Source organism: Rhincodon typus, chromosome 16, assembly GCF_021869965.1.
Source record: "Rhincodon typus isolate 14 chromosome 16, sRhiTyp1.1, whole genome shotgun sequence".
Lineage (NCBI taxonomy): Eukaryota > Metazoa > Chordata > Chondrichthyes > Orectolobiformes > Rhincodontidae > Rhincodon > Rhincodon typus.
In genome coordinates this window covers 17,575,964-17,599,667 of record NC_063347.1, presented here as the reverse complement: position 1 = coordinate 17,599,667, position 23,704 = coordinate 17,575,964, and the positions used below count along the sequence as shown (strand labels likewise).

Below are 23,704 nucleotides of genomic sequence, written 5' to 3'. Positions count from 1 at the left end.
CCATGAGTATTATCCATTGAGGACTTGGCTCTGTATTATGGGGCTCGCCCAAGGTTGAGGATAATGATTCCACATGGGCCTTGTAGGGATTATCACAGTGCTATTACCTAAGTAGCTGCCCTACAACGCTGTCATATTCTATAGCATTGTGAGCCTATGTATCCTTTCTTCAGAAACCACCCTCCTACTTAGTTGAGGACCCTGTCTCCATTCATCAGAAGACTAGTCCCAGCATGGCTCAAGTGAAGCCCATCTCGCTTCAACGTCTCTGTACTGTTCCAGTATAGTGCCAGTACTCATGAACTGAAACCCATTCCTCTTGCATCAATCTTTGAGCCACGCATTTAACTCCATGACATTACTTATCCTGTTATAGTTTGCACATGTCTTAAGGTAGTCATCCTGTGATTATTACCTTGGGCATTTTGTTTGTCAATTTAGCTCCTAACTGTTTAGCAGAACTTCCATTCTAGTCTTATCAATGTCATTAGTACCAACATGGATGACCCCTGGATCGCACCCTCCCACCTCAGCTACCTCTCTAGCCCTGAGGAGATGTCCTTCACCCTGGCAATGGGCAACAACGCTTATGCTCATGGCTGCACATAATATCTAACCCCCTATTTTACTGTTCTCTCTGAGTATTACAGCCCTGATTCCTCTTCCCACTTATACTTAACAAGCTATTTTTAAGAAAAAGAGGAAAAGACTAGACTCAAGCCCTGGCTAAAGACCCTTACTTTTACTTGAAAGACTAGAAATACTTACCAATTTGACTTACTAATCAGCTGCTTTTCTTGGACTTGTTGTGGTTTGTGATGTTCCTTCATTACTGGTGTCATTTCAGGTGAGCATCTCAATCTGTGCGTTTTATCCTCTCCTGCTAACCTTTCAATCTGGAGACTTTACTTCTTGCCATAAGCCTTAGTTAAAGCACCTCTTCCTCTGCAGTGAATTCCCACTTTGAACCATATTCCCAGATATACTCAATTGGCCTTTTATCTCACTCAGATGAAGTTGCCCTCCTGCTCAGTGCTGACAATGCAATTTAAAAACTTCTTGCTAAAACAGAGGTTTGATGAGTCACTTTTTAGCTTCACGTCCTGCTGTGGTAATTAGCACCTCCATTCAGGCAGGAGAATACTGCGATGATCAGACAGTTGCGTATTTATATAGCTATTTTAATTTGCTTAAAGACTGCTGGTTCAGGTCTGAATCTGATCTTTATTCTCAAATTGGACTTGAAAAAGATTTACCAATCGAATTCTCCACTTTGAACCAAGTTCCCAGATATAGTACTCCGCATCTGTGGTGAATTTTCCCTCATACAGATTGCTCCTTAGTGGGACCGCCCTACATTTATCTGTAGTCATTATAATCCTCGGAGTCTGTTGACAATGTGAAACATTAATGCTTTTCCCATTCCTATGTAACAGAATTTGTGACACTTTGAAAGAACAATTAGGTTAATGCGCAGTTCTATAAATTTCTCCTAGCATTCCAATTGGAAAATGAATTATGACTTAATACTTCAGTATTTTTCTTTTTCAGGAATTGTAAATGATTACTGCAATGGCACTTGCCATCCCAATGCTAAGTAAGTGAAACTAAATTAATTTCAAATTTTCTTGTAGCTTGGCTGTTGGAATGAATGAAATACCTATCATTCCAGTAGTTTTGTTCTTTTGCAAGTTGGAATGGGACCTCAAGTTTAGATGTTAATTCTTTATGGAGGCAGCAGTGAGATAACATTCCTATAATGTTTGCATCACAGCGTGTCGATGGACAAAACATCTAGGCATGTTTATGGGTAATATTTCTTGGGTACCTACCACACACAGTGCATGTCCTGGTACAGAATCAAGGAAACACAACTTGGCATTATAAAATCAATTCCAATTAGTGATGGAAATCAATAAATAAAGTAACATTTGAAAACTGTCAACTTTAAAAAAAACAAGCTGAGTGCCTCTTTGTTCTAGTTGCCTTCTAGGATCACCTGACTCTCTGGCCTCCTGCATCTGTTCTGCTGGCTACACTGGAAATGGAACATACTGCTCAGGTATGACTATGCAATCCACTGTCACAGGGAAGGTTGCAGTCCCTGTATTAATCCAAACATCTTACTAACCACTGACCCAACAAACCCTCCGAAATTGGCCTGATTAACCCCATCAGATCAACCACCACCACCCCCCAACACAACCCGATTACACTCTCAATCACTCGAATATCCCTTGACCTGACCCAAATGCTCCTCACCACGACCCAACCTGACCACCCTCACCACCTGACCTGAGGAGTCCTCCCAAGCATCCAACTACCTGTCCACCCATAAGACATAAAAGTAGAAAATTCGTCCCATTCAGTCTGCTTCACCATTCAATAATGTCTTGGCTGATCTGATAATCTTCCCAGCCACCCTGAGTACCACTCTGACCAGACCTGACCACCTTCCCATCCAACTAGTCCTTGACCCAACCAGACTCACCACCAACAACCCCCAGTAGTCTGACTCAACTATCCATCCTGACCACCCAACTATTTTCCAAAACCAGCCCGAATACTCCCCCAATCTGAACATCGACCCTGACCATCCAACTCTCCAAACCCAATGTGACTGCCTTTCCACACCAGATCTGACTTTCTACTGACCTGACCACTTACCAAGCTACTACCTTCACCCACATATCTGCCCAGTCTATTTACTTACCCATTGTAGGCACTTTATGCATCTAACATTTACCCACCAACTTATCTGCCTGCCACATACCCATTTACCCATCTCACCAATCCCCCTTTTTATCCAACTACCTGCCTCACCCATTATTTATGTATTCATCCATCCATTTACCCATTCACTCATTCATTCACTAACTTTCAAAGATTGGACCATACCACAGTTAGTGCCATAAAAAGGAATTTGTCTTATCTTTTCTGATTCCACATTTTTCCAGTGCAGTTCTTTAAGGGATGGTGCATTGTGCATTTCTGCAAAATTTCCTGGGGATCTGAGTGTTCTAGAAGAAATGCACAGCAGCGTTTACTCAGAAATTTATAGGCACAGTGGCAATCCACACAGTAATGCTGATTGGGAGATTTAAACTAATAATTTCCCGGTGAAGTATATCCAAGAAGGATATTTCTTAATATGATAAATTCAGCATGATAAGCAAAACAATGACAAATCTTACCACCCATGTTTGATCAAACATGTTTATGATATCAACTGTTTTCCTCCCCTCCTTTTCAAAAGACGACCTGAAATTTATGCTACACTGGCCATCCTAATTAGGTAGCACAACCAAACCCTATCCTGTTGAGGTTCAATGTGCATACTTTGGCACTTTCCAGCAAGGGAGGGCAATCAGAAACCCTGACTCTTTTCCCCTTTGCTCAAGGTTCCTCATTTGAGATAATTTATCTCATTTCCGACCATTGAATGAATTAGGGCCTTCCTAGTTGTATCGTTTGGTGTTAGAGTAGTACATTTATCAAGGAGCTGGTGTATGTTCTTGTTTATTGGTGTGTGAAAAGTAAATTATAAGGAAAAAAAACTGCAGTGGAATTTATGCTGGTTGTAAACTTGTGCAATTAATTATTCACAACATATTGTTCAGGAAAGAAAACAGAAGTACTTGCTTAAAATTAATTTAATGGGATGTAGACATTGCTGGCTGGACCAGCATTTATTGCCCAACCCTAGCTTCAAAAGGGTTGCAGTCTACATGCTGTAGGTAGACTCACAATACCATTAAGGAGGGAATTCCAGGATTTTAACATAACAACATCATAGGGACAATGATATATTTCCAAGTCAGGATGGTGAGTGGCTTGGAGGGAAACCTGCAGCTGGTGGTGGTCTATGTATCTACTACCCTTGTCCTTCTGGATGGTAGTGGTCATTTATTTGCAAGGTGTTGTTAAAGGAGCCTTGCTGAATTACTGAAATGTACCTTTGTAGATGGTATACATTGCTGCTACTGAGTGTCGGTGGTTGGTTAGAGGATCTCTGTGGATGTGGTGCCGATCACACAGGCTACTTTGTCCTGGTTGGTGTCAAGTTTCTTGAGCGTTTATGGTGCTGCATTCCATCGCACAGCTGCCTTGTGTCTTGTAGGTGGTGGACAGGCTTGCATTTATATAGTGTTGTCATAACTCAGGACATCCCAAAGTAGTTTACACCCAAATGAATTTTGAAATGTAGTAATTGTTGTAAAGTTTTAAACGTGACAACCATGTTTTTTACTGCAAGATCCCACACACAGGAATGTGATTAATGAGCAGATATTCTGCCTTTTTTTAAACTGGTGCTGATTTGGGGAATAAGTGCTAGTGAGAAAAGCAGGGAGAGATCCTAGACTCTTCTTTGAAATAGTGCCATGGATCTTTTACATGCACCTAAAAGGGCAGACAGGACCTCATTCAAAAGATGGCATCTCTGACAGTGCAGCATTCTCTTAGTATTGCATTGGTGCATCAGCCAAAACATTGTGCCAAATTCTCTGGAGTGGGTTTATGAAACCACTGCCTCCTGACTCAGAGGCAGCTGACTGAATCATGCATCAAAAATTTCTGATGATTCTCAAATAGAGTGATATTGGCTTATATCTACTTATTAGCAGTGCAGCTATATGTTGGCATTAATTTGGATTGTAATTCTAACCATAAGCTGGGTAGCAGTACATTTGTAGAAAACTATAACAGTAAACTGATTCTGAATTGTAAGTGATATTGATGTCCAAATGATGTCCTACATCTCTTTGATATTATAATTCCCACAGGGGCCGATAATTTTAAAGTAAACCTTAAATGTCTAATGACTGATTTAAAGGAATTGCATAACAAAATTTCAAGACATTTACTATAACAAAGAAACTGTAAGCAACTTTGAGTAAACATCACTTAGTGGACAAATAATACACTAAACACAAAAGAAACAATGTTAGTTTCTTAAGATGACTAATAACCCTATGCTGCTTTTACACATTTTAGCATCGCTTTGTAGTGTTAAAGTCTTTGTAGAACACTGTTCAGAATTACGTTTGGCTTCCAGTGGACTCAATTCTCCCCATTTCATTGTGTCACAACATTCCATGACAGTCAATGGTCCTTTCTGTCAGTCTTCTGAAAAGTCCAGAAGCCACCTGCAACAGCATGGCTCACTCCAATGATTCCTTTCCCAACAATGCCAAAACAAACTTATGTGAGTTTTTTTTATTTCCATGTGTTCAATCTCTTTGACCGGAAAACATTGTCTCACCTGCATTCTTCCTGCTAGCTGACAGTGAAAACAGGCCTTTTCCTTGTGTTGTTCCCTGTTTCTCGTCTTCTCCAGGTATCATGCTTTCTCCCCCTCTTGCCCTCTCTCCCCATTTATCTGTTCAACTTCTCTGATGCTGTGAGTCTGCAATAGCAAGAATATCTGCTTCTCTCTGTGTTTAATGTGTTAAACATTTCCGGTGCATTTCAGTAGTACTCAGTTTGGGCTTCTGATCTCCATGGTAAATGGACCCATCTCCTACCTACTAACCTCATCCCGCCCCCTTGACCTGTCTGTCCTCCCTGGACTGACCTATCTCCTCCCTACCTCCCCACCTACACTCACCTTTACCGGCTCCATCCCCGCCTCTTTGACCGGTCTGTCTCCTCTCCACCTATCTTCTCCTCTATCCATCTTCTATCCGCCTCCCCCTGTCTCCCTATTTATTTCAGAACCCCCTTCCCCTCCCCCATTTCTGAAGAAGGGTCTAGGCCCGAAACGTCAGCCTTCCTGCTCCTCTGATGCTGCTTTGCCTGCTGTGTTCATCCAGCTCTGTCTCATAGAGGCTTGCTGTTGGGCAAACCTCGTAATGAATCTCTGTCCCTCTTTATTAGTCCATTTTATCCTTAATTAAAATGATTGTTTAAGACATCATCATCTCATAAAATGTTGATATGGTGTTATCTGCTAGAATCATTTTTTTTCCAATTTGGCAGTTAAAAAAGCTCCAAAAAGTAGGTGTATTTTCTATGTCTGAAATTCATACGATCTGAAGGAAAGAATAACCAGCAGTTTTCTGCTTACAGAAATCAACCTCTGTGAGGTTAATAATGGTGGCTGTTCAGTGCACTCCAACTGCACCAATGTTTCTGCAGGAGAGAGAACATGCACTTGTCATGATGGTTACACTGGTGATGGGCTAATCTGTTTAGGTAAGTACCAAATCTGATGTTGTGCCAAGTAGAGCAATCAGTGCGTTGGTCATATTTATAACAATTCAGCTTTGGCTTAAATTAAATTAAATTTTAGATCCAAATGCTTTTGGATTAAGAATAACATAGCGCGCACACATGCAGTGTCCAATAATTACATTTTCCAAGTGCATAAAGTGATGAACTAAGACGTTAGTCCAGTTGTCATTCATTGCTGCAGCCAGAAATATTTATTCTTTGTACCCATAAAGCTGTTCCAGGTGTTTGTCATTTACAACACAATGGAATAGATTTTAACCATTTGCGTGTTAAGGAAAAGATGTTCTCAAAAATTAGGCACTTTGTAGAATGGGTCTAGTATGCAAATAGCTTTCATAACAAAGTAAAGAAGTTGATAGCACACATTAAAATAAATTTATATGATCGAATAGCCACCATGAAGGCACAGTTGGGTGATAACAAGAATTGGGCCCTGAGTATTATGAAGTGAAGTACATTCAAGAATGTGAAGCTAGACAAAAGTGGAGGGCCAGCATTGTTATTCAAAGATGGCATTTGGTGCAATAGTTAGAGAGTACCTTAGTTTAGGAGGTCGAAATGTGGAATCAGTTTGGGTGAAGTAGGGGAAAGATGTCATTCACGGGATTGGTCTATAGGACCAAAACAGTAACCACAATGTAGTTTGAAGTGTAAAGAAAAAATTTGGATACTTTTGATAAAAGACCAGCAAGAATCATAAATGAATTAAATCTACAGAAAAACTGAAAAAAATCAGTTTGGCATTGGCACCTGGATGAGGTGATCATTAAATATTTTTGAGATAATTTCTGAGAGCAATATGTTCCGAAGCCAAATAAGGAGCAGGTTGTAAAAGATTTTGTATTCTGTAATGTGACAACAGTTAATAGTTTCAGTGTTAGGCACCCCTGGAGAGCAGCAAACAAAATATGACTGAATTTTACAACCAGTTTGAAAGGAAATGGAGTGAGTTCAAGACTAGTATTTTGATGGTAAATAAGGACAAGTATATGAGCATGAAAAAATCCTGAAAGAACTGCAAATGCTAGAAATCTGAAACAAAAACAGAAATTGCTGAAAAATCTCAGCAAATCTGGCAGCATCTGTGGAGAGAAATCAGAGTTAGCATTTCGGGTCCAGTGACTCTGAAGAACTCTGATTTCTCTTCACAGATGCTGCCAGACCTGCCGAGACTTTCCAGCAATTTTTGCCTCTGTCTGTGGATATGAAAACTGATCAAGCTAACTTGAAGTGGGGGATACTGAACTAGACGATAGATCAATAGAGAAGCAGAGATATTCAAGGGGATATTTCAGAATTTAACGTACATTCTTGCTACAAGGAAAAATTCTATAGGGATAACAAAGATTAATTAAAGAAGTTAAGGAAAGCAATAAACTTAGTGGCAGGTCAAATGATTGGATAGAAATGAACAACAGAGAATGACAAAAAATTAATCAGAAGAAAGAAATTAGTGTATGAAAGGAGATGAGAAATAGTGGGGGAAAGAAGTCACTTGTGGGAGTAATCTACAGGCATCAAACAGCAACCACAATGTTGGAAGAAGGATACAAGAATAAGTATTGAGTATTTGTGAACCACAAAAAATGATATAGCAAGTAGTTAAGAAGGCTAATGGAATGCTGCCGTTTATTATGAGAACAATTGAACATAAAAGTAAGGATGTTGTGTTATGTTTCAGTTATACAGGGCATTGATGAAACACTTCTCAAATATTGTGTGCAGTTGTGGTTTCCTTATTAAAGAAAACATAAATGTGTTGAGGTGGTTCAGAGGAGGTCTACTCGGTTGCTACTTCAAATAAATAGTTTGTCTTTTGAGGAGATTAGAAGAGTTAGGGGCACATTTTAAAAATTAGGGATCACCTTTTTAGGACAGAAATAGAAGATTTGTTTTCTGTGAGAGGTGTATCCAACTTTGGAACTCTCTACCTTAGAATGCATTGAAGATGGGATATTGAGTAGTTTTCACGCAGAAGGAAGTAAATTCCCATCAGGCAAGGAAGTCGAAGGTTATCGGATCCAGATGGGAATGTGGACTTCAAACCACAAACAGATCACTCCATTTTGATCAGAAGACTAAAAGGCAATTATTATCAAAGTGGGGAGAAATGTCAAAATGCATTAGTGCAGAGGGATCTAGGTGTCCTTATACATGAGTTGCGGAAAGCTAGTATGCAGGTATAGCAGATAATAAGGAGGGAAAATAGAATTTTAGCACTTATTGCTAAAGGAATGGACTATAAAAGTAAATAAGTGTTGTTGCAGTTGTACAAGCATCGGTGAGGCTGCATCTGCATATGGCAGCCTGGCCTATGGCATACAGATTTTGTCCCCATACTTCGAAAAGAATGTAATTGCATTGGTGATAGTTCAGAAAAGGCTCACTAGATTCATTCCAGAGATAAAAGGATTGTCTTATGAGGAGAGATTGAGCAGCTAATGCCTATACTCGCTAGAGTTTAGAAGGATGAGGGGAGATCTAATTGAGGTATATATGATGCTAGAGAGGATTGACAAAGTAGACGTAAGAGAGGATGTTTCCCCATGTGGGGCAATCTAGAATAAGAGGCCATCATTTTAGGCTCAGGGGTGGCAGATTTAAAACAGATGAGGAGGAATTACTTCTCTCAAATAGTCATGAATCTATGGAATTCACCACCTCAAGAGTGTGGAGGCGACACTGAATACATTTAAGGAAGACGGAGAGTTTTTTTTTAAACTTAATAATGGGTTAAAGGATTATGGAGAGCAGGCAGAGAAGTGGAGTTTAGGTTGAGATGAGGTCAACCATGGTCATATTAAATGGTGGAGTAGGCCCAGGGCCAAATTGCTATTCCTGTTCCTTGTTCTTACATTGTTATGCTCAGTTCGTGATTTTATAGAATGATAGAACAGGCTCAAGGTACTTAATCACCTCTACCTGCTCTGAATTCATAGTATAACAAGTTGAAACTCTACTCAATGGTCATAGTAACTGTAGAAAAATACAAAGAACATTGTTTGTATTCTATGGTTTAGCAGGTTAATCACACAAAATATCTCTGAGTAGCTGTCGTGGCTGATTCTGAGGAGCAGCAGCAGTGCTAGGAACCCACTTGCAGAAGGAGTCAGGATCCAACAACAATTAATTGCACTCTGAGCTTGTGGGTTATAGTTTTGGTTGAGATAAAAGTAGGTCAGCTGTGCTCCCGGCATGCTGGCCAGATGCTAGCAGAAGAAGGATGCATTGCTTAAAATATTCGCAACATTCCTGCCTGGTGGTGGTAAATGAGTGTAGGGGAGTGATCTCCAGATGGATAGGTCCAGTGATTAGAGGCTTTCAGCTCGCTGGGGGGTGAGTGCGCTGAATCCTAATGACCTTGGAGCTTCATGTGTTTAATTACTAAGCTGTCTGGGTGGTTGTACTGCCCTCCCCCACTGCCCCCTGCCAGGCTAATGCAGGAGTCTGACTCCGAGGGCAGGTTCTGTGAGGGCTGTCCACACAGCTGCTGTGTTCTGGCCTTATCCCTGATCTTAGCATCCTGTCTGTTGAAGCTCTTGCTGAACTTGGCCTCTGATTCACTAGTTCATGGCGCAAGCCTGTTTCTGATTCCCTGACACCGTAGTAGAGACTGATTTGCTTACGTTCAGGATTGAAACTTGAGCCTCAATTCACTTCAGTTGAATCGAGAGTCTGCCCATTCCAAGAGAACATCCAGAAACCAGTCACCAGTAGATTCATGGGCAATTATTTTAAGTGTGGGCGTGCAACATGTTGCAAAGTGTGATTGTACTCTTGAAAAAACTTTCTTTTCATGTACAGTGTAGCTGGTTTGTTAAACATGATCCCCTTACGACTGGGATATATCGTGGTTCAAATCCAGGTTTCAAATGAAAGCTTTAAAAGTTCCAGGAGAAACACATTAGGAAAATATCAGCTGAGTTCCCTAGATATGCAGTATAAGACTACAATCTAGAGAAAACATAAGAAATGGGAGCAGGAGTAGGCCATCCGGCCCATCGAGCCCACTCCGCCATTCAATAAGATCATGGCTGATCTTTTCGTGGACTTAGATCCACTTACCCGCCCGCTCACCATAACCCTTAATTCCACTACTGTTAAAAAAATCTATCTTTGCCCTAAAAACATTCAATGAGGTAGCCTGAACTGCTTCACTGGGCAGGGAATTTCACAGATTCACAACCGTTTGGGTGAAGAAGTTCTTCTTCAACACAGTACTAAATCTGCGCCCCCTCATTTTGAGGCTATGCCCCCTAGTTCTAGTTTCACCAACCAATGGAAACAACCTCCCTGCTTCTATCTTATCTATTCCCTTCATAATTTTATATGCTTCTATAGGAACCCCACTCATTTCTTCTAAATTCCAATGAGTATAGTCCCAGTTTACTCAATCTCTCCTCATAAGCCAATGCTCTCAACTGCAGAATCAACCTAGTGAATCTCCTCTGCACCCCCTCCAGTGCCAGTACATCCTTTCTCAAGTAAGGAGACCAAAACTGTACATGGTGCTCCAGGAGTGGCCTATAGAGCTGCAGCATAACCTCCCTAATTTTAAACTCCATCCCTCTAGCAGTGAAGGAAAATATTCCATTTGCCTCTTAATTACCTGCTGCACCTGCAAACCAACGTTTTGTAATTCATACATAAGAACACCCAGGTCCCTCTGCAAAGCAGCGTGCTGCAATTTTTCACCATTTAACTAATAGTCCATTTTGCTGTTATTCCTATCAAAATGGATGACTTCACATTCACCAACATTGTACTCCATCTGCGGGACCCTTGCACATTCACTTAACCTATCTATATCCCTCGGCAGACTTTAAGCGTCCTCTGCATAGTTTGCTCTACCATTCATCTTAGTGTTATCTGCAAACTTTGACACACTACACTTGGTCCACAACTCTAAATCATCTATTTAAATTATAAACAATTGCAGTCCCAACATTGATCTCTGATGCACACCACTAGCCACTGATTGCGAACCAGAAAAACACTCATTGTTTTCTGTTAGTTAACCAATCCTCTATCCACGCTAACACATTACCCACGATGCCGTGCACCTTTATCTTATGCAGTAGGCTTTTGTGCGGCACTTTGTTGAATGCCTTTTGGAAATCCAGATGCACCACATCCACTGGTTCCCTATTGTCCACTGCAGTCATAATGACCTCAAAGAATTCTAGTAAATTAGTTAAACGTGACCTGCCGTTCATGAACCCATGCTGTGTCTTCCTGATAGGACAATTTCTATCCCGATGTCTCGCTGTTTCTTCCTTGATTATAGATTCAAGCATTTTCCCCACTACAGAAGGCAGCTTCCCTGTAAAAACAGTGGCAGGATTAGTCACCAATATTCAAGCTTTACTAGACTTACTATTTGCTGTGACTTAGCCAGTCCCAGAACATAGTGAACTACTACATGGTGAGTCATCTCACTGGGGATTGGATAGTTGGAAAAACTTCCTTTTGGCAGAGTGAAGCAATTGGCAACTTCAGAGTAAACAACAGTTTAGGAAGGAAGAGAGATACATATGAACATACAAACAAAGCAGAAGTTGACCGTACAATCACTTGAGCCTCCTCTGCCAATCAATAAGATCACGGCTGATCTGACTGTAACCTCAAATCCAAATTCCTACTTAATATTCACACATTCTGCTTTCACCACTATTTCAGGGAGACAGTTCCAAAGACTCATGACCTCAGAACAAAAATGCCCCATTTCTGTTTAAATGAATGACCCCTTGTTTTTAAACTATAACTCTTGGTTCTTGATTCTCCCAGAAGTAACATCCTCTCCACATCTATTCTGTCAAGCCCCTTATGTTTCGATCAAGTCATGCCGTACTCTTCTAAACTCCAGCAGCTACAATCATAGCCATGCAATCTTTCCTTATACGACAATCTGTTCATTCCAGGTATTAGTCTGTTAAACTTTGTCTGAACTACATCCAATGCATTATATCCTTTCTTAAATTCAGAAATTAATTAATTCACCCTAGATAGTATCTTCTGAACTCATGACCACTACCATCTAGAAGGACAAGAGCAGCAAAACATGGGACCACTCACTTCCAGCTTCTCCTCCACATCACTCACCATGGTGAGGACAGGACTGCCTGTGCTGTGCAGGTGACTGCAGCCCTGAATGTCTTTGCATTGAGATCATTCCAGGCTGGAACAGACTACGTCTGAAATATCGCCCAGTTGTCTGCCCACTGTTACATCACAGGCATGATAGAGGCTTTTCATAGCAGGGAAGGTGACTTAATAACTACCTTTGCTCAAAGAGAAGCAAGCAGTGGAGAACAGTTTTTCCTTAATCCTGCTTCTGGCGGCAGTTCGGGTGTACAGGCCAGCAAGCTCTCGGTTGCCTGCTACGTCTAAATGCAGGTCACCACTCTTTCCAGAGGTAGGTGTAGCATGAGGGCCTGACTCATCATGGGAGAAACAAACTCTTCCACTCTTTCTCCTGTAGTGCAAGGTGCAGCTGAAAATTTCTTGTACTTCACACATTCTCTGCTTCTACTTCAGCATTGTTCTCTTCATCAATGGTGTCCTCAATGCTCAAGGCCTGTGACTAGCTAAGCATAGCTGTGTGGGCCTTTTCCTCCCTTACGGAAACTCTTCTCCATGTTGTACCTGCCTCTGTCACCTGCTCCTCTTTGCTTGTGATACATACTTTACCATGTGATAAAATAGCACTCTGTCTTGATGGCCCCAATAACAATGCATTTATCTGAGTTAGGATGGGGGGTGGGGAAATGCCTGAAGGAGGTGTGGAAAGTGAAACCATGAATTACAACTGATAAGGTGAGAGGGTTCTAAGTCATCATTATGCACATTATCTTATTTCAGTGACGGCTGACATCAGGTCTACATGTTTGATTTGTGTTCATTGTTGGACTGTGTAATATTTAATTTTCTTGGTAGGTGTCCGGGTGACCCCCATCTTTCTATCACCATTGGTTCAGTTCCTGCTTCTCTTGTGGAGGTGACTGGAGAGCCACCCCTGCTTCTCTACCTCTCCTTTGGTATTCTGTGCTCTCTTCTGTTAGGTGGAAAGCTAGTAGAGACTTGGGAATGTGAGCTTAGGAATGTTTTCAGAAAGACAACATTTGTCAAGAGTCCCATATGGAGGATGGGTGCACTATAAAGAGGGAGCATGTTAATGATGGCTGGTCACTTATAAATGTGAGAAGGGACTTCTGGACAGAAGGTTGTCTGAACATGTGTAGATATGAGGAGTGATGGCCAGGAAGAGACTGGGAAAGGCAGTAAAAGGATTTGTTCTTGAATGCTCCATGTCATTCGCCTTTCCTGCTTTGATCAGGTCATGAACCCTCTTTGCAGCAAGTGAGGCACAAACTGATCCCTGCAATGTCTAGCCATACCTGCTTGTTCTGAGGGTGCCTTTTCCTTCGTATCTGCGGGGAACAGAATCTCCTTGAAATCCCTTAAAGCCCCCAGTATTACTTCCAGACACATTCCCAAAGTGTGCTACTGGCTTGCTACTTTGAGACTCTTTGTGAATTCTGACTTTGTCAAGACATATCTACAGTGCTTCAATTTTATCCTTCACTGTAAGCATTTTAAATGTTACAGCTGAAATAGATTGAAATGGGTTCACATCACACCCACAGGCTTTAATTGGTTTGAAAATCCAGAAGTAAAAATCAATGGTTGCTTTTTAAAAAATACACAAGCACACTGCTAAACCTTATGTGAATGCATTACCAGCCTCCAAACTAAGTTGATCTGAAAGTTAAAATGCAGCTAAATTTGTCAGTAAACCTCTTATGTTACAGTGATAAACTGCAGGAAGGCTACAGTGCATGTCAAAATCCATCCCCCAGGTCCTGGTTTACCCATAATGAGCCTCAGAGGAGGTTGAACTTATGATTCTAATGGTTTGAATGTTTTTCTTTGCTGGCCATACCAAAGGTTTTGTACTCTCCACCTGTTCTGACAAAACATTGTTGTTCTGATAAGAATGCAGTTATATAATTGACTTTTGGGCTGTGCGACAGATTGAAAATAGGACATTGAGAAGTTTCAGCAAAGAGAGCATAAAGGGCTGAAGGTGAAATGAAAGGTTTTTAAATGGAAAGGTAAACGTTGTGAGTTCTTTGTTCCGCTAAGGTAAATTCAAAATGAACTAGACTGCAGGAAAACTTTGTTCATTATACCACATCTAGTTCCATTTAATAATTCATGTTATTGTATTTTATTCAAAATCAGAAATTGATGGTTGTAAAGAAGGAAATGGGGGTTGTCATGAGAAAGCAGAGTGCACCAAAACAGGACCAAATCGGGTAAGGCAATATTTTATACATGGATTTCTAGCTGTTCTGATTTGTTTAGTTTTGCCATTTACCATTTTATGCCATTGTTTTACTTTTGCGGCATTATAAGCAAGTTATGCAGATTTCGAAACTAATTTGTCATTAGAGTGCTAGAAATCAGAATAAGTGTTTCAGCAATGTTTGAAGTTAATTGAACTCCAACAGTAGCTGGATCTGTTAAAGGTTAAGCTGGCCATATACATTGTGACAGATATAAAAACTGTGTTAAATCAATTCTTCACAAACAAAACACTGAGCTCAAATTTTACTTTGGCTAAGGGCCAGACACATCTAGTTTGTTGGAGGTATTTTCACCACGAACCTGAAAGAGTTTTCTCACCATATCCTACCAAAGTCACCACATTAATTGTCGTTCTTGCCCCTATGGTATGTATTACGTCTGATTTCAGCCCCATTTTACCACACACTTTTACCAGAAGAACTCAGCACTCTGAATAACCACCCAAAGACCAGCATCCCTTGAGTCTGTGCCATCTTTGAAAGCCGGCTGCATGTCTGGAGGATTGTTGGCTTCTAGAGGCTGTAAGGAGAGATGGCTGAGAAGGGGAAGTTGGAACTGCATTTCTCTGACAGGGCCCTAGTTGATGGGCTGGTGTAATTCTCCACCACCACACTGACCCCGATGGAGACGAAGGTCTGATTGTGACCCACTCTCTGGAGCTCAGAGGCTCGGGTCCTCTGTATGAAACCATCCCATCTAGACCATGGTCGAAGCCCTGGACTGGTTTGGGAGGCTGCATTTGATGAACTGTGCTGGGTCCCCTGACTGATAGGTGCCCCCTATGTACTTCACAGAAAACTTCTTCTGTACGACTTTGTGGCATGGCCAATGTTTGCTGCAGATTCAGTGTGTTTGGTGCAAATGCTGCTGCCACATGGTATAGGTGTGATATTCATGTGGCACACTGCTGTATGACAACATGTGTGTGCCCTTGTCTGAGTGTAAATGAACAGCATTGCCAGCTGCCTGGTTGTGTGATTTTGCCAATGGGCAGTGCAAGGCACAGCAAGACAAGGTGTGCATGATGCAAGCATGCCAGTTGAACGCTGGCTAAGACAGCAAGTAACCAGTGCTGGTAGGCAGCCTGTTCCAAGCTCATGCTGGATACCTGTCCCTGCATGGTAACTGTGCCCTGTTCTGGTTGCTAGTTTGCTCTGCTAGGCAAGTCTGGCTTCCTGTGCACACTGCCAGTGCATTGTAGAGGTGCCAGGATGGTGGTGAGGATTTACTGAATGTCAGATGCCAATGCCCCTGAAGGTAGGGGACATGTGGCTGGTGCCCGTGGATCGTGCCGTGGGCTGGTCTTTGGCCATAGGCAACATGGAGGTCATTCGGAGGAAGTGGTCAGCTGAATCCACCATGTACCTGCTATGATTTCCACACTAGGCTTTTCCACTGGCTACTTTGGTAGGCAGAAGATCAGAAACAGAATATTGATGAGGCAAGTTGGGCCATTAATAAGGAGCTTAACAAGTGTTAATCACCGTAAATTGTCAATTCACTGATACCTGTCGCGAATCTTGCCATGCCACTTGGGACAAGTGTATAAAAGGAGTAAGATGATCTTGACATCCAGATGGGATTTGCCAGACTTCTTATCTGAATCTGCCACACATCTTACCATACCTCTCATCACTCAGTCTCCAGTAAGATTCCACTCAATATTGTAAATTTCCAGAACCGGGCAACTGAGCGCAGGAAAGATGTAGCTCTGAGACTCCAGTTTTTATTTCTCGGATTATAAGCGTACTAAACAAAATAATAGACTCTGCCTATTTTGCATCATACTGTACATGCTTACTTAGATATGTTCTTCATTTTAGGTCGCCTGTAATTGTTTCCCTGGATACTCTGGAGATGGCAGAAATTCCTGTGTACCCATCAACCCTTGTGAAAAGGTTAGCAACAAACTTACAGACCTAGAAATTCAAGACTACCCATCCTTACAGCAAATCAGTTTTGGAGCAGGGACCACAATCAGGCATTAGATCTCTTATCTATACATGTAAAGGGCCCAGTGAATATGTCAGGTATGGACACAGGATATCACTTGTTGGCCCATACCAACGTGTACTGTTGGTGTGCTTCCTGTCAGAACTTTTATGCAGCGGGATGTTGTACAAAACCTGAAAAATTGACAATTGTGACTTAATTGTAATGTCAGAACTGTTGTGGAGGATTGGATGTTCCTGTTAGAGGTAGTAACAGGAATTTGGATATTTCCGAGTTACAGGTTGGGGACGGGACGGTGGGGGTTGTTGTTGTCGGCATGCACTAGAGTTGGGCCCATAACTCGGGATGCAAGTGGGATGTAGCCATGGAGGGTACTGGGCACCTTTGGTGAGTTGGTTTAAAAAGTCTGCCTTATTTTCTACCACTTCATTCCAGTTATTTTATTTGGTATTAGGCTGTTTTGACTTTACACATCCTTTCATAACTCGTCCATCCATACCCAACTCACCCAGACTCATACATATCAACACATGTTAATCCATATTCCTCTATCCACCACTCACCTCCCTACACCCCCATGACCCCTCATATCCTCCATGCAATCCATACCCCTCCATTCAGCACTGATGGCTTCTCATATCCTTCATGCCAATCTCTTTCCCTCCACCCAGCCCCTTCATACCCTTGCCAGCCCACGACCTTCCACCCACACCAGTTGGTCCCTCTTAGTCATCAAGTCAATCTATGCCCCATCTCCCCACCTAATGGTTGATATCTAAGGAAGGATCTGGCATAAAGAGTGTTCAATGGACGTTCACTATATTAATCCCTGGGGTGGCAAAATTATGAGGAGACATTGAGGAAATGGGTCTGTATTCCCTAGAGTTTCAAAGTATGAGAGGTGATCACATTGAAACTTAAGAGATTTCTTACAGGGCATGACAGGGTGGATGTAGATAGGATGTTTCCCCCAGCTATGAGTCTAGACCAGGAGGTATAATCTCAAAATAAAGGAGTAGGCCATTTAAGACTGACATGAGGAAGAAGTTCTTCACTGAGTGTAATGATCTTTGGAATTCTCCACCCCAGAGGGCTGTGGAAGCTCAGTCATTGAACATTGAACATGGAAATCAACCAGTTTCTGAAGATTAATGTCATTAAGAGAAGTGTGCACAAGGGGCATTGTGTTGTAAGATCGGCCATGATTAAATTGAATCATCGGGTAGGCTTGATGGACTGAATGGCCTACTCCTGTTCTTATGTTCCTATCTGGCCAAAATATTATTGATATTAAATCTAAAAATTGCTTTAGTTCTAATTTTTACCTTCGTCTCCAAATGAAGAACAATGGAGACTGTGGACCATTTGCCAGCTGCGAAGCAACAGGGCCAGGAATTCGAAAATGTACCTGCAGGAGGAACTACATTAAGGTTGGACTTTCTTGTCGAGGCAAAATTTCACAGGTAGTATTCAACATTATTTTTAATTGGAGATTTTGGACATTTAAAATTGAACTTCAGTTATTCCAAGACTACTTATTTACTACGACATACATATCATGAACAAATGCAGAAAAGGGAATCAAACAGAATATTTTTTAGAATTATGTTTTGTTCAATTATTTAGTATTTTATATTGGCGCTGCAGTGCAGTCTTCAAGCAGGACCAATGGCCAGAGAGCATCCTTCAGATGAGGTATTCATTGAAGGTCCTGTCTGCTTGATCTAGTGGTTAAGGGTAAACCTAAAAATTCCCTGAGCATGATTTTCATCCTTTGGCTCCCTGATTCTCACCTGAATACAGGGGCAGTTGAAAATTAGAGAGGACACCATCGTTGCCTATTGACATAATGATACAATGTCCAGAAACCTATTTTTAAACAAAAATGTCCTAAAGTTGGTGGATGTTCAAGGAATAATCTAGAAATGAACAAGAGTTTCTCTCCTCCACAGTAATACTGCAAATTGCTTGTGGCCTGTGCTTGTCCCTATTCCTTGATTGGCTCCACATACCCTCTTCCTCCTCCAACATGAACTGCTCCTGTCCCAGACTGACCACCTGCTTGGTAGCGTTTAAATGATGAATTCTTGACAAAGGTTTTGGATGTGCACTGCTGCTGCTCCATAGATTTTTTTCAGAGTTTCAATTGAGTCAGATCAGTGGTGATCTCCATCGAATCATGTAGCAGGTTTGATGGACTGAATGGCCTACCCTTGCTCCTATTTCATAAGATTTTTGGATTCTTCCAGTGTCTGTGTCGATATTATTAAATCACGCCATCAATGGAACGCAGAGAGGTTGATTGATAACTTCAGATGGATGGCAAGTTAATATGAATACTGGATAAGTATAAGTGACTTCTCACCTGAAACCATCCAGTGCACTGGCCTCCCTCACAAGACCTTACCTGAGGCAATGATAAACAATCTGAACATATTTTGCAACCACCCAGTTTATGTCAGATGGGACAAATTGAAATCAGACCTTTCTCCTCAATGACCTCTCATTTTTGTTTTGAGAGGTGGTTATGCCTCTAAAATATCTCTCACATTTACATAAACTCAGCACACCTCATTCTGTGTGAAACACTTTGAAGTATTCCTCAGAGTCTGTGTAAGATAATATATGAATGCAAGTCTCCATTTTTGTTAGTGAAATTACTGTTACTATCATAAAATATAAATGCTTGGAACAAACTTATTCTTATTTCAGCTTTCAAATCAAAAAATAAATTCTGAATTATTTTGACAGGAACTTGTCCGGGAATCAGATGCTGCATTGTTTTACAAATATCTTCAGGTAGTGATGAACCATTTTAATATTTCCAGGCTAAATTTTTGGAGGTTATCTGTTAAAACTTTGCTCGACCACTCTTCATTTTGTTTTGAACCATTGCAGGAAAATGATATCAAAGAACTTAATGGTAAAGGACCATTCACTGTGTTTGTGCCAAGACCTGACACACTTACTCAGGATAACACGGTAAATGTATTTTAATTACACAGATCATTGTTATTCTCATATTACTTGTAGGCATGTATGTCTTAGCATTTTCCAAACCACTACTGTCTTCATTTTGCAGTAAGGAATACACAGCCTCAGAGACACATCTTTTTGAAAGGTCAGCAATGTGAAATGCTGGGCTGAAAGATGCTGTGGTGCAGTGGGTGGCTTCCCTGCCTCTAACCCTGGAGCTCCAGGTTCAAGTCTCACTCTGGAACTTGATGCCTGTGGATGATGCGATTGTCAACCTGCAATCCTTCCAATATGGCAGGTGGTAGGAGTTGGAGAATCTCCTGGTCACCCAGAGCCACTTTGACAGCTGCAGTCTATCAGTGCCAAACCCCAGGCCAATATTCTGGGGTCATGGGTTCAAATCCCAGCATGGCAGATGGTAGAGTTTGAATTCAATACAAATCTGAATTAAAGAGCTGACCTATTGGCAACCATGTAATTATTTCTGACTGTTGTAAAAATCCATCTGAGTTCCCTACAGCATTTAAAGAGGGCAACTCGCCACCACTTTCTCAAGGGCAAGGGACAAGCAATAAGTGCTGACCCAGCCAGCGATAGAAACATCCCACATCCCATGTGTGAGTAAAAAAAAAAATGCCCTTCAGGGAAGGAAATTTGCCATTCTTACTTGGTCTGGTCTACATGTAACTCCATACCTCTAATGTGGTTGACTTTTAGGAAATTGAGAACCGGCGGTAAATGCTGGCCTCGGCAGTGACTCCCAACTTATGGTCAAATGAATAAAAAAAAACAGATTCCACGCGCTTAAAAAATTCATGCACAGGTTCTTGCCAAGAGCTGTATTTGGTAGCTAGTGTTCTCCTTGCTTCAAGAGATTGCTGGAAAAATAGTTTTAATCAAAGAATGATCTGGCATATAAGTATTCCACAGTGTTTTAAAATTTGGACTTATGTTAGAAATGTATTGCTAAATATTGCTTCTAACCTCATTCCATGTTACAAATCCAAAGGATTGTTAGCCTGACACACTTGAAGCAAGAGATAACAAGGTGTAGAGCTGGTTGAACACAGCAGGCCAAGCAGCATTGTAGGAGCAGGAAAGCTGACGTTTCGGGCCTAGACCTTTCTTCAGAAATGGGGGAGGGGAAGGGGCTTGAAGCAATGCTGAGAACGTTTAATAATTTTGTAAAATTGATGCTGACTACTTGACATCACGTGATAATTAGAGGTGCATGAGCGGCTTATACCTCAATAAATTTGTAGACTATGAGAGACCCAGCCCTGAGGCTTTCGCAGGGCATGGCAGACAATGCAATTGCTAAAAAGCCTGAGGCAATTGGAAATGCAGAGATGATCAAGTCAAAGGTCAGGAGATCCCAAGACAGTCACTGTTACTGTAACCGGCAGCTGCCAACAGAGCTTTTCACTGCAGGTAGGCTGAGCCCTCAACCCATCTGTGTGAAAATCGTTGGTGAACTCGGGGTAGTGTTAGATTCATGTAACCATTATAGCTTCACAATCAGGGCCCCTGATCAGATCCAGACACCAGACCAAAACTTCACATGGGGTTGCCAGAAGTCAAATGTCAGCCTTGCTCTACTCCACCCTTCCAGTGGGACCTCAGAAGAGGCCAACAATATTGGAAAATCAGAGTCATGCTGCCACTGATTTCCTTTTTAGTCCATTGACATCATAGATTGGGAAATTATGAGCATCACATTATAGTTTTTCTACAGTGTAGCCCTGCATTTAAACTTGTTCCGTTTCTTTGATGCAAAGTTTGATGTGAAACATAAGCTTAGAGGGTCTCCCATTAAAAATGGGGATGAGGTAGAGTTTCTTCACTTTGTCTTTGTTATTCTCTATGCCAGGGAGCAGTCGGCAGGGCCAATGAATATATTTAAGGCTGACTTAGACAGATTTTTGATCTACAAGGAGCACATGATTTATTGGAGGCAGGCAGGAAAGTGAAGTTGAGGCCATGATCAGATCATCCATGATCCTCTTAAATGGCAGAGCAGGTTCAAGGACTGAATAGCCTACTCCAGCTCCTATGTTCTTATGATCCTAACTCGATTATGAGCAGCCTTTGTCAAGTGAATGAGAGAACTTTCTTGACAGATGGAAGAATGGAAAACACGTGGTTTGATTGGAGATTTACTTCGATATCACATAGTAGGCTGTGGGAAACTTCACTACGATGATCTAAGGAAACAGAGTTCCCTCATTGCTTTATCTGGAAATGCCATTCAGGTCTCCTGGAAACAGGTAGGTGTGTTGACATTTCAGCATATCCTCCAGGTTGAGCTCTGAATAATGAATTGTACAGTAAACGTCTTTAAATTGCCACCTGGACCTCAAGCTTCTTAAAAAAAGAGGTCTCTGGTTTCTTATTGATATTGTATGCAGGGATAAAGCAAAAATATATTTTTGTAATTTAAGAGCTTTTCATCATTCCTCATGAGGCATCTGAGGAATATTTTAATATTATGACAGCTGGACTGCCCAAATTAAGGAAAAATTGCCTCGTGTGTGTCAACCCAAATTTGTCTTGATCCCTGTCTTGTACATCTCCCTGTAACATAATAACTCATCTCAGAAACACACAACTCCTCCGTGGCTTCTGCATCTTAGGTTGCATTAATTCAATTTAAAATACGATTCTACCTTTTACATGACAGTAAGATTCTTTCCTTATTGTCTATTTTCATGTTTATACATTGTAGATTTTTCTGATCTTCCCTCATTACTTGATCCTGATGCCAGGGTTCAATCTTGTGACTCATCTTTGTACCAACTTCATGGTCTGTGTTCTCTTTGTTGCTTGTTGACCAAAAATGGGGACAGAACTAAAAGCGATTGATCACATGATCACAGTGCATAGTTTGTCCATAATTGCCCCTACTCTTTGCTTTGACAATACCATCCAGTATGTTTATTGGTGATGCAGTTTCATGATTCATATTAACTACTGGATCTGACATTACTCCAGATTCCTTTCAGCTCACTTCTATACCTGTACATCTCACATGTGCTGTGGTGTATGAGACCCATTCTTCCTGCAAACACACCAGGAATGTGCAGGTTGGGTGTATTAGCCAAGGGAAATGCATAGTTACAGGCATAGAGTAGGTGGCAGGGTTGGTGTGAATTTGATGGGCCGAATGGCCTGCTTTCACACTCTAGGGATTCTATGATTCTATATCTCCATTCCAAATAATAAATTGCATTTCCCTCTCCGTCAGGCTACTCACAGAATCATAGAATTATTATGGTGCAGGAGGAGGCCATTAGGCCCATCATGTTTAAACTGGCTCTACAAATGTGTGTTTTGACATTGGTCCATTCTCCTGCCTTTCCTCCATAACCTTGCTCATTTTTTCCATTCGGATAATCACCGAATACTTTGATTGAACCTGTCTCTACGAATTTCTGGGCAGTACATTCCAAACCCTCGCTACTAAAAATGTGTATATATGTTTTCTCATGTTGTTTTTGAAAATTACATCAAATCTGTGCCCCTTGTTCTTGATCCTTTTATGAGGGGGAACAGTTTTTCCCTATCTACTCCATTCAGACCCAGTTTGAATTTTGAAAGCTGCACCTCTTAGCCTTCTCCTGTCCAGGGAAAACATTGAAATGTCATAGGAGATTTAAGCACAAAGCCTGAAAATCATGAAGCAGGTAATCTTTATTCCACGTGCATCAGGTCTTTTCAAACATGAAGGCGAAGTTAAACAAAGACGAGTGTAATTACATAGTATTACACTGGTCGTTCACAGCTGGTAGAGAAGGATTTTTGTCTGCCTCTCTTCAGAGATTTCATTTTGACAAAGATGTCCTTCCCTCCAGGGAGAGTCTGCTCAAACTCCACTGCTCAGTTCCCTCGCTCACTGTTGCCCCTCCCCACTTTTCTGCTGGAGGCCCAGTTACACCAGATTATTTTCATGACTGCATTTTTACATCCGTGGGACTATTCTGTACACCTATTCTGCATTATCTCTGTTGTGTTTATATCCGTTTTGGAATGCGCATGTGAATACATTTGTTAGCCTAACCTAAGACAAACTGCGAGATAATAAGAACTGCAGATGCTGGAGTCAGAGTCAATACAGTGTGGAGCTGGACGAACACAGCAGGCCAGGCAGCATCAGAGGAGCAGGAAAGCTGAC

At 41.4% G+C, this 23,704-nt stretch overlaps 1 protein-coding gene across 1 annotated transcript in view; it reads left to right on the top strand.

Moving 5' to 3' along the window:
• Window positions 1-23,704, top strand: part of stab1 (stabilin 1) — a 216,208-nt gene that overhangs the window by 157,384 nt on the left and 35,120 nt on the right. The window contains exons 41-49 of the mRNA XM_048606708.1: window positions 1,552-1,597; window positions 1,983-2,062; window positions 6,070-6,195; window positions 14,479-14,552; window positions 16,428-16,502; window positions 17,901-18,020; window positions 19,309-19,356; window positions 19,456-19,539; window positions 21,654-21,800. Coding sequence (XP_048462665.1) covers window positions 1,552-1,597; window positions 1,983-2,062; window positions 6,070-6,195; window positions 14,479-14,552; window positions 16,428-16,502; window positions 17,901-18,020; window positions 19,309-19,356; window positions 19,456-19,539; window positions 21,654-21,800 — 800 coding nt within the window. The remainder of the gene's footprint in view (window positions 1-1,551; window positions 1,598-1,982; window positions 2,063-6,069; window positions 6,196-14,478; window positions 14,553-16,427; window positions 16,503-17,900; window positions 18,021-19,308; window positions 19,357-19,455; window positions 19,540-21,653; window positions 21,801-23,704) is intronic.